The sequence below is a fragment of the Notamacropus eugenii genome, chromosome 2 (assembly GCF_028372415.1).
Source record: "Notamacropus eugenii isolate mMacEug1 chromosome 2, mMacEug1.pri_v2, whole genome shotgun sequence".
NCBI lineage: Eukaryota > Metazoa > Chordata > Mammalia > Diprotodontia > Macropodidae > Notamacropus > Notamacropus eugenii.
The window spans coordinates 74,347,534-74,358,332 of NC_092873.1; the positions used below are offsets into that span (position 1 = coordinate 74,347,534).

The 10,799-nt window shown below is 34.1% G+C and overlaps 1 protein-coding gene across 1 annotated transcript; it reads left to right on the forward strand.

The window, feature by feature from the left end:
* Positions 1-1,001: 1,001 nt before the first annotated feature.
* Positions 1,002-1,961, forward strand: LOC140523550 (olfactory receptor 2T6-like). The gene has a single exon (XM_072638370.1). The coding sequence runs from the start codon at positions 1,002-1,004 to the stop codon at positions 1,959-1,961; it is 960 nt and encodes a 319-aa protein (XP_072494471.1).
* The last annotated feature ends 8,838 nt before the right edge of the window (positions 1,962-10,799 follow it).

Genomic DNA, 10,799 nt, shown 5'->3' on the forward strand with positions numbered 1-10,799 from the left:
AATTGGGCATAATGTCAGTCTTAGAATTAATTTTCTAACTTCAAAAATGTCCCCCTAAATGACATCGAATACACAGTTATAACCATTTACCTATCATGTTTTTCTCATTATATATCTTTTTTCTTGTAAAATCAATTAAAAAGTGGATGGTACTGCTTACTTAAAAGCATATTTCAGTTGTTTAGATCATGTTAATAATTAATTATAATAATATATAGGTATAACATATAACATATAATAGTTGCATCTTTATTAACAACTGAGTTTCATGATCCCACTTTGGTCCGTTCAGGCGTGAGATATTTTTTGTTCACCATGAATATGGTCCAGATAACACTGTCTCCAGGGATGTTTTAGTTTAGATAGATGGACTTCAGCTGTTTCCTACAAGGCTATTTGTTCTACCTATTTGTCTGAATTCTCAGACAAAGTAAATTTAATAATTCACTTAATTGATTGTAAATTGTTTTAATTAATGGTTTGAGAAACAGGTATGTGTTTACACACTTATAAATATATGTATATATGCATGTGTATACATGTATACACACATATACAAGCATATATACATACACATTGTAGCCTAAATGTCATAAAGAAATGGCATTTGTTTAATTTCATCAATATAAGTGAATAAGTTAGGTGATCAAATGAAACACCTACTTACGAAATACCTAGTTCCATTTGTGCTGGGTAGCCAACTTCAGAATTTTATTAGGTCCTGAAGAAAATGACTTAGAATGAAGAGAGAAATTATACATATATATGTAATTATAATTATACATAATTGTATGCATATGTGCATATGTGACATACACAATATTATATAAGTTCTTATATATGTTCATATATAAAATTTATATTATTTTAATTTTTGAAACACTGTATTAAATTTTTTTTTTTCAAATCTGGTTTAGGTGGATAAGAACTCTTGCCCATGGATGATTTCTCTTCCCAATGTTGCTTCTTCCTTGAATTCCTCAAGGCCTTTTTCAACAGTAATGTATGGGGACAACAGAACAAATTCTACTGATTTCTTCCTTATGGGGTTTTTTAGCCACAGTGTGGCCTCAGGCCTCATTTTTATCATTGTCTTCATCATCTTCTTTATTGCTTTGGTGGCTAATGGTGCCATGATTTTCTTGATCAATACAGACACTCGCCTCCATACACCCATGTACTTCCTACTTAGTCATCTCTCTTTCATTGATATCATATACATCACCACCATAGTCCCCAAGATGCTGGTGGACTACTTTTCAGGTCAGGGAACTATTTCTTTTATGGCTTGTACTGCTCAATATTTTCTCTACCAAACTTTTGTGGGAGCTGAGTTTTTCCTACTGGGTCTCATGGCCTATGACCGCTATGTAGCTATCTGCTACCCTTTACGATACCCTGTTCTTATGAGTAGACAGATTTGTGTTGTAATATTGGTGAGCTCTTGGTTTGGCGGGTCTTTGGATAGTTTTCTTCTCACCCCCATCACAATGAGCCTACCATTCTGTGCCTCGCACCAGATCAATCACTTTTTTTGTGAGGCACCCACTATGCTGAGGCTAGCATGTGGTGACAAAGCTGTCTATGAGATGGTAATGTATGTTTGCTGTGTCATGATGTTACTAATTCCCTTCTCTATAATCATTACCTCCTACACTAAGATCCTCATCACTGTGCATCATATGAACTCTGCAGAGGGGAGAAAGAAAGCCTTAACCACCTGCTCTTCACACATAATCGTGGTTACCTTATTCTATGGGGCAGCCTTATATACCTATATGTTGCCCCAATCATACCACACCCCAGTGAAGGACAAAATTTTCTCTGCCTTCTACACCATCCTCACACCTATGTTTAACCCCCTCATTTATAGCCTGAGGAACAAGGATGTGACTGGAGCCATGAAGAGGGCACTGGGGAGGTGTAAAAGGATACCTAGGGTAACAGGAGATGAATTTTAACAATTCAGATCCAAAACTAAATGGAGCAGTTAGGTGGCACAGTGGATCAAATGCTAGGTGCAGAGTCAAAGAGACAAGTTCAAATTCAACCTCAGATTTATTAGCTGTATGACCCTGGAGCAGGTCATTTAAGCTTTATTTCCTTCAGTTTCACCCACTATAAAATGGGAATCATAATAGCACTTACTTCATAAGGTTGTGAGGAACAAATAAGATAATATCTGTGAAAGGTGCTTAACAGTGCCTGGCACATAGTACGCACTTCATAAATACTTGTTCTTTATCCCCTTTCATGAGTCAAGAATCAGGCAGAAGGATTCAGCTGATACTGATTTTAAAAATACATAAAGTTGTTTCTCTCAACTATGGAAAGGTGCACAGACAAGGATGGTATCAAAAAATAACATTCTAGTATGTACAAAACAAGATTTCCATAGAGGTTTGGTATTGAATTACACATCTGACAGGTTTTCCCTGGGGAGGGGGAAATCAAAAGACTTACTTCCTTCTTCTTCCCTTTTCTCTCCCTCTCCTCCTTTCTTTCACATTTTCTTCCCCCTCTATTCTTCCCTCCTTCCTTTCTTTACTAAATTCGATTCTTTCAGTCAAATTAAAATATACAGTAAATTCTATATTTGGCATTCTATAGCCCAGACATCTAACCTAATTCTAAATGAATCATATTAACTCCTCTTGACTCTAAACACTTCAGTCTCCATAGAAATTCCCTGTTGTGTGTAGGAATACACTAGTTTTTTTCACCTATGTATTTTTTGAGATATCTGATCTATTTGCAAATAGTAAAGTAGCCAATAATACATATCATGTTTCTGTATATAAAAATAGGTGGGAAAGAAGTTTAATAAAGTTGCCTAATGAGAGAGAGAACATGATATTTTAGAAAGAAGCCTAAATTTGGCTTCAGTAAGATCTAGTTTGAAGTTTCATCTCTTCCATTTTCTAGTTGCACAAATTATGGAAAATTATTTCAGCTCTTTGAATCTCATTGTTCTTTTCTGTAAAATAAGAACAATCCAATGATAGAAGAATTACTTGGTCTAAGCAATAATTTTGATTTGGCTTCAGTTTATGATTCTAGTGGCCTCATGTACCTTCTTTTGCTAACACTAAGCTAATTCATGATGTCTGACCTTGACCATATGAAATTAGATTGAGCTGGGTTTTCCACCTTTGGCTAATTCTCTGTCAGGTGAGTGCTGAATTTTATACCATAAGCATGTATTTCATTGTTCTCTTTTGCTGTTCTTTTAACTATGTGGTTTTAAAGAATGAATGTTACTTTAAAGAAATGTGAAAAAGTTATATTTCTTGAAGATGAGATTTCGATGACTATTAGAAGTACTGAATCAGTTACTGGCATGAGAAACACAAGCATTTCAAGGACCATTTAAACCATAATGGTCAGTATCATACTGAAGTACAAAGGAAAAGTGAGGTCCAAAAGAACAACAAAAATTAAAACCAAGGAATAATTAATCCTAAGACAATAAGTAAAGACCTTCAGAAGCTCCTGAAAGCTGTTTTGATTATTATAGATTTCTCTACAGTACGACATAGTGTTCTTGAAGTTGACCATTAAAACCAAAAGGAATAGTGCTAGCTATGAAGAAAAATTCTTACCATGAACAAAGACTGGAATATTGGCAGTTGAAAGAAGCTGTTACTGATGAAATTCACGTTTTCATTCAAGGGTATATGAAAGCTATTATCAGAGGTCCATGGGGGGCTTGTAAAATTGGGTATCTTCATCAGTCTATAAAACATTCACCTGCTAAAATTTCAGGGAAATATTTTATTTCCACAAGGCCTGGAAGTCATGTCCTCATTGAGCAAATGATGTGAGAAATATATCGATATACTGAGAAGCAGAGTTGATCCAGATTTACTGAAATTCCCAAATGGAGATGGCATATTGGAACACACCCTTTTATCCATGCTACAGGTCATGAAAGGTTAGGGAAAACATCACAATATGAAACTTAACATGATTAAAACCTGTGGACTGACATTATATAAGCCCAGTTGAAAATTTATGGGTTATCATCAAGCTAAGTTGGAAAAATGGACTTTATTAAAGGTATGTTGATATCTAATATGGTATGTTTTCATAATGAAAATTAAAGAATGTGTAAAATCTTGTCAACTCACTGACACATTGATTAAAACAAGTGGTTACAACAAAAGGAGGATATTTTTTAAGCTGTAGAGAAAGGCTTTTTTATTTCAATATTTTTATTGTTTTACTTTCCCTTCAGTAATTCACACATCACTATAGTATTTGAACCATATGCCTTATAAGGTTGTTATGAGGAAAGTGATTTATGAAACCTTGAATTGTCGTATAACCTTGAGTTATAATACTTAACACTATATACCTAGCAAGTATATGAAAAGATAAAACAAGATGACACTTGTGAAAGTAAACTGATAACTAGTATTCATATATAGATGACAGAAACATAACTGGATCAAGGAAATGAAATGGAGAAGATGCTTGTTTTGCAAAGTGTTAATTTCTTGAGGTTCTGAAATGTTCTTTTTCTTTTGTGGCAACATGCCTGAGAATCATACCCCTCTGCACAGTGTCTACCCTTTACCACTGCCATATCCTTATCATTCATTCCCACACACCTCTGCTTCCTCCCTGGGTTTATTGGTCATACCTATGGAGGGTATGGCAGTCCTCTAGGGGATTAGCCACCACTCTCCCATTTTGACTGAACCTTATCACCTAGAAGGGGGCACACTGTCTTCTGTGATACACCTCCTACCCAGTAACTGAATTTTCCCAGGTACCAGGGTACTAGTGTTCTGGTAGATAATGCATAGTAAACATAATGTCCTCAATCCTCCAACTTAGGATAGGAAGCTAAGCAAACATAACCTTCATAGGGAATCCTTCTAAAGATTTGCTTGGATATATCAGTTGTGAGAGAATTCAGGTCCCTTCTTGACACAGAAAAGCATGCTGTCAAAAAGAGATAATAAAGTCAATTTGTGAAAATTCAAAGAGAAAACTTTGTGTAGTACTAAGAAGAATGGGATGATTTGCTTATAAAGAAGCTGATGAAATTTACTGCATCTTATTGGTTACCATAATTGGACTTGGGAACCTAGTGACAAAGGCTTGTAAATTTATTAGCTGTAATGGGAAGAACCCTGGAGTTGGAGTAAGAAAGCCTAGATTAGAGGCCTGTCATCAATCAAATTCTATAAAAGCTCTGAGCCTAGATTTCCTTTTTGTAAAATAAGAATAAAAATACTTGCTCTATCAATCTCATTTCATAGCTTAAAAGCCTTCTCTGCATGTTAGTTTGAGAGGATTTGCATCAGACTCTATAACAAATGAAAAAAAAAAAGTCAGGTCCAGAATGGTTAAGTGACTTCCTTGCTAGTAGGTAGATGACACTATCAGGTGAATTTGTATAGGGGATAGAGGGAGAGGTAGGGCAATCTATGAAAACTTAACACTAGAAGGAGCAAAAGGAGTAGAAAGTAATTTAGTGATGGCAACAATAATGATGACAACAGTAACATATTTTTGGTGCTGCTTTAATTGAAAGCATCCACAGTGCTTTTAAGATTTACAAAAAGCTTGCCACAATAAAAACCTGGAAGACAAATACTTCTTAGTATATATAGAATCCCTAGCTCCCTTCAAGATTTAGCTGAGCTGTTATTCAGTACCTGAAGGCTTCCCCAAGTTCTCTCATTGTTAATTCTCTTTTCCTTCTTGAAATATCTTCTATTTTTGTATGTATTGTATCTGCTTACAAAATGTAAACTCCTTGAAGGCAGCAATTGTTTCATTTTTGGTTTTGTAAGCATAGCACCTAACAGTTCTTTTTTTTTCCCCTTAATAGTATTTAGGTTTTTTATACTACATGTAAAGATAGTTTTCAACACTCATTTTTGTAAGATTTTGAGTTGCAAAATTTTCTCCCTCCCTTCCCTCCCCTCTCAACAAAATATGATGCAATCTGATACAGGTTATACATGTACAATCGTGTTAAACATATGTCCACATTAGTCATGTTGCGAAAGAAGGATCACAACAAAAGAAAAAAGTCACAAGCAAGAAAAAAAAACAAAACGAAAATAATATGCTTCAATCGGCATTCAGACTCCATGGTTGTTTCCATCATGAGTCTTGGAATTGTCTTGCATCATTGCACTGCTGAAAAGAGTTAAGTTTATCATAATTGATCATTGCACAATCTTACTGTTACTTTGTACAGTGTTCTCCTGGAATATTATGGCCAAATTTCCGAGTTCTCAAGTCAAGGAGAAAATATTGCAAGCAGTCAGAAAGAAACAATTCCAGTGTTGTGGAAACACAATCAGGATAACAGAAGATCTAGCAGTATCTAAGAGACTGGAATGCTTGGAATATGATAGGCCAGAGGACAAAGGAGATAGGATTAATACCAAGAATCATCTACCCAGTAAAACTGAATATAATCCTTCAGGAGGAAAATGGATATTTAATGAAATAGAGGACTTTCAAGAATTATTGATGAAAAGACCAGAGCTGAATAGAAAATTTGACTTTCAAATACAAGACTCAAGAGAAGCATGCAAAGGTAAACAGGAAAGAAAAATCACAAAGGACTTATTAAAATTGAACTGTTTACATTCCTACATGGAAAAGATATTTGTAACTCATGAGATATTTGCCAGTATTAGGGGAGGTGGAAGGAATACACACACACACACACACACACACACACACAGACAAACATGTATATATATATATATATATATATATATATATATATATATATATATATATATATATATACATACATATATATATATATATATATATATATATATATAACAATTCCTTTAAAAATACATTGATAAAATGGAAAAAAGAACTCTTAAGAAAATAATTCTTTAAAAAGAAGAATTGGATAAGTGGAATCTAATGACTCTATAAAACATCAATAATCAGTTGAACAAAATCAAAAGAATGTAAAAGTAGAAGAAAATATAAAATACCTCAGTGGAAAAGCAACTGACCTGGAAAATAGATCCTGGAGAGATAATTTAAGAATTATTGGTATACTTAAAAGCCATGCTCAAAAAAAAAATCCTAGACAGTATCTTTCAAGAAATCATCAAGGAAAACTGCCTTGAGATCCTAGAACCTGAGAGTAAAATAGTCTTTGAAAAAACCCACTGATCAACTCCTGAATGAGATCCTAAATTGAAAATGCCCAGAAATATTGTAGCCAAATTCCAGAATTATCAGGTCAAGGAGAAAATACTGCAAGTATCCAGAAAGAAAAAATTAAAAAAACTGTGGAACCATGGTCAGGATTACATGGAACCTTGCAGCTTTTACATTAAAAGATCAGCAGGCTTGTAATAAGATATTCTGTAAGGCAAAAAGAACTTGGATTACAACCAAGGATCAACTACCCAGCAAAACTGAGCACAATATTTGAGGGAAGGAGATGAGCACTCAGTGAAATAGAGGACTTCCAGATTTTCCCGAGGAAAAGAGCAGAGATCAACAAAAAAATTGATCTTCAAATACAAGACTCAAGAGAGGCATAAAAAGGTAAACAGAAAAGGGGGGAAACGATGTTATTCCATAAGGTCTAACTGTTTGCATCCCCACATGGGAAGATGATACTTATGACTCTTGAGAATTGTATCTTTATTACTACATTTAGTAGGGATAAATATAGACAGAGAGGGGATTTAAGGTGACTTTGATATGATGCTAAATAACCCAATTAAGTGGTGAAAGGGGATTTAAATGGGAGAAGATGAAGGGAAGAGGCAGAAAAGGGTAAATTTCATCACATGAAGAGGCACAAAGATATATTACAGTAGAGGGAAAGAAGGGAGGGAGATGAGAATTGTTTTAACTTTACTCCCATTTGATTGGGCTCAAGCAGGGAATATCACATTCAGTTAGGTATAGAAATCTATCTTTCCATATAGGCAGTAGGAAGGCAAAGAGGAGAGAAAAGTGGTGGGGAGCATAGAAAGAGGGAGAGACTGAGGAAAGTGGTGGTCAAAAGCAAAATTTTAGGGAGGAGGGAAAGGGAGAAGGGAGAAATAAAATGATAAATGGGAGGAATAGAATGGAAACACACAGATAGTAATCATAACTGTGAATGTGACTGAGGTGAACTCTCCTACAAAAAAAGAAATGGATAGTAGAATGGATTAAAAAACATAATCCTACAATATGTTGTTTACAAGAGACATTTGAAACAGAGGGATACACATAAGGTAAAGGTAAAAGACTGGAGTACAATATATTATGCTTCAGGTGAAGCAAAAAAAAAGAGCGGGTATTGAAATCGTGATCTCAGATAAAGCAAAAGCAAAATTCAATCTAATTAAAAGAGATAAGGAAGGAAACTACATTCTGCTAAAAGGAACCATAGACAATGAAGTAATATTATTATCAAACATATATGCACCAAGTGGTAGAGTATCCAAATTCTTAGAAAAGTTAAGAGACTTACAGGAAGAAATAGACAGCAAAACTCTACTGGTGTGGGATCTCAACTTTCACCTCTCAGAACTAGGTAAATCTGACCTTAAAAAAAAAAAAAAAAAAAAAAAAGTTCAAAAAATATGAACAGGCAATTTTCAGAGGAAGAAATTAAAGATATCTATAATCATGTGAAAAAATGTTCTAAATCACTTTTGATTATCGAGATGCAAATCAAAACAACTCTGAGGTACCAGAGACTGGCAAACATGACAGAACAGGAAAATGATAAATGTTGGAGAGGCTGTGGGAGCTTTGGAACACTAATTCATTGTTGGTGGATCTGTGAACTCATCCAGCCATTCTGGAGAGCGGTTTGGAACTATGCCCAAAGGGCTACAAAAATGTGCATACCCTTTGACTCAGCAATATTGTTACTAGGACTGTATCCCCAAGAGATCATAAAAATGGGAAAGGGTCCCACATGTACAAAAATATTTATAGCAGCACTCTATGTAGTTGCCAAAAACTGGAAATCAAGGGGATGCCCATCAATTGGGGAATGGTTGAATAAATTATGGTATATGAATGTAAAGGAGTACTATTGCGCCATAAGAAATGATGAACAAGAAGACTTCAGAGAGGCCTGGAAGGACTTATATGATCTGATGCTGAGTGAAAGGAGCAGAACCATGAGAACTTTGTGCACAGCAACGACCAGAGTGTGCAAGGGTTTTTTCTGGTAGACTTGGAACTTCGAAACAATGCAAGACCTTAAAATAAAAATTCCCAGTGGACTTCTAAGGTAAAATGCCTTCCACACTCAGAGAAAGAACAATGGGATTCATTCGCATAATGTAGCAGATCATGTTTGCGTGTGTGTGTGTGTGTGTGTGTGTGTATGATGTTTTGATTTGTTATATGATTTCTTCCATTTATTTTAGTTTCTCTACATAGCATGACTATAGTGAAAACGTATTCAATAGGAAAGTATATGTAGAGCCTGTATAGAATTGTATGCCATCTTGGGGAGGGACAGGGTAGTAGGGGGTAGGTGTGGGGGGATAAAAATCTAAGCTTTATGGTAGCAATTGTAAAACATTAAAAAAATAATTAAAAAAAACAAGAAAGAAGTTAAGGAGGTGAATAGAATTTTAGAAAAGTTAGATATGGTAGATCTCTGGAGAAAATTGAATGGATATAGAAAGGAATACACATTTTTCTTTGAGAAAGATGATATCTGCACAAAAATTGATCATATACTAGGGCATAAAACCTTACAATTCAAGGCAGAAAGGCAGAAATGTTAATTGCATCTTTTTCAGATAGTGATGCAATAAAAATTTATATGTTGTAAAGGGCTATAGAAAGATAGATGAAAAACTGATTGGAAACTAAATAATCTAATCCTAAAGAATGAATGGGTCAAACAACAAATCAGAGAAACAATCACTATCTTTATCAAGCAAATGACAATAATGAGACAACATATCAAAACTAATTGGATGCAGTGAAAGCAGTTCTTAGGAAAAGTTTTACATCTCTAAATGCTTATGTGAATAAAATAAAGAAAGACAGATCAATGAATTGATCATGTAGTTAAAAAGCTAGAAAAAGAACTAATTTAAAAAAAAAACAAAGAAATACCAAATAAGAAATATTGAAAACCAAAAGGGAGACGAATAAAATTGAAATTAAGAATATTATTGAATTAATAAATGAAACAGAGCTGTTTATATGGGAAAAAACAATAAAATAGACCAACCTGATTTTAGAACAAGAAAATAGAAAACCAAATTACAAGTACCTTAAATGAAAGGGGTGAATTCACTAGCAATGTAAAGGAAATTAAAACAATAATTAGGAACTATTTTGTCCAACTGTATGCAAATAAATTTGACAATCTTACTGAAATGGATGAATATTTCCAAAAAAATAAAAATTGCCCAGATTAACAGAAGAGGAAACAAAATGCTTAACCCCATTTTAAAAACACAAATCAAACAAGCCATCAATGAATTTCCTAGGAAAAATTCTCCAAGGCCAGATGGATTTATAAGTGAATTCTATCAAACATTTAAAGAACACTTCATTCTAATACTATATAGATTACTTGAGAGACTAGGTGAAGAAAGAGTCCTACCGAATTCTTTTTATGACACAAATATGATATGATAACTACACTTGGAAGAGTCAAAACAGAGAAAGTTATAGACCAATCCCCCTAATTAATATAGATGGAAATATTTTTAAATAAAATACTAACGAAAGGATTACAACAACTTATCATGAGAATAAAACACTATGATGAGATATGATCACATATCAGATCAGGAATTCATGGCTGACTCAATTTT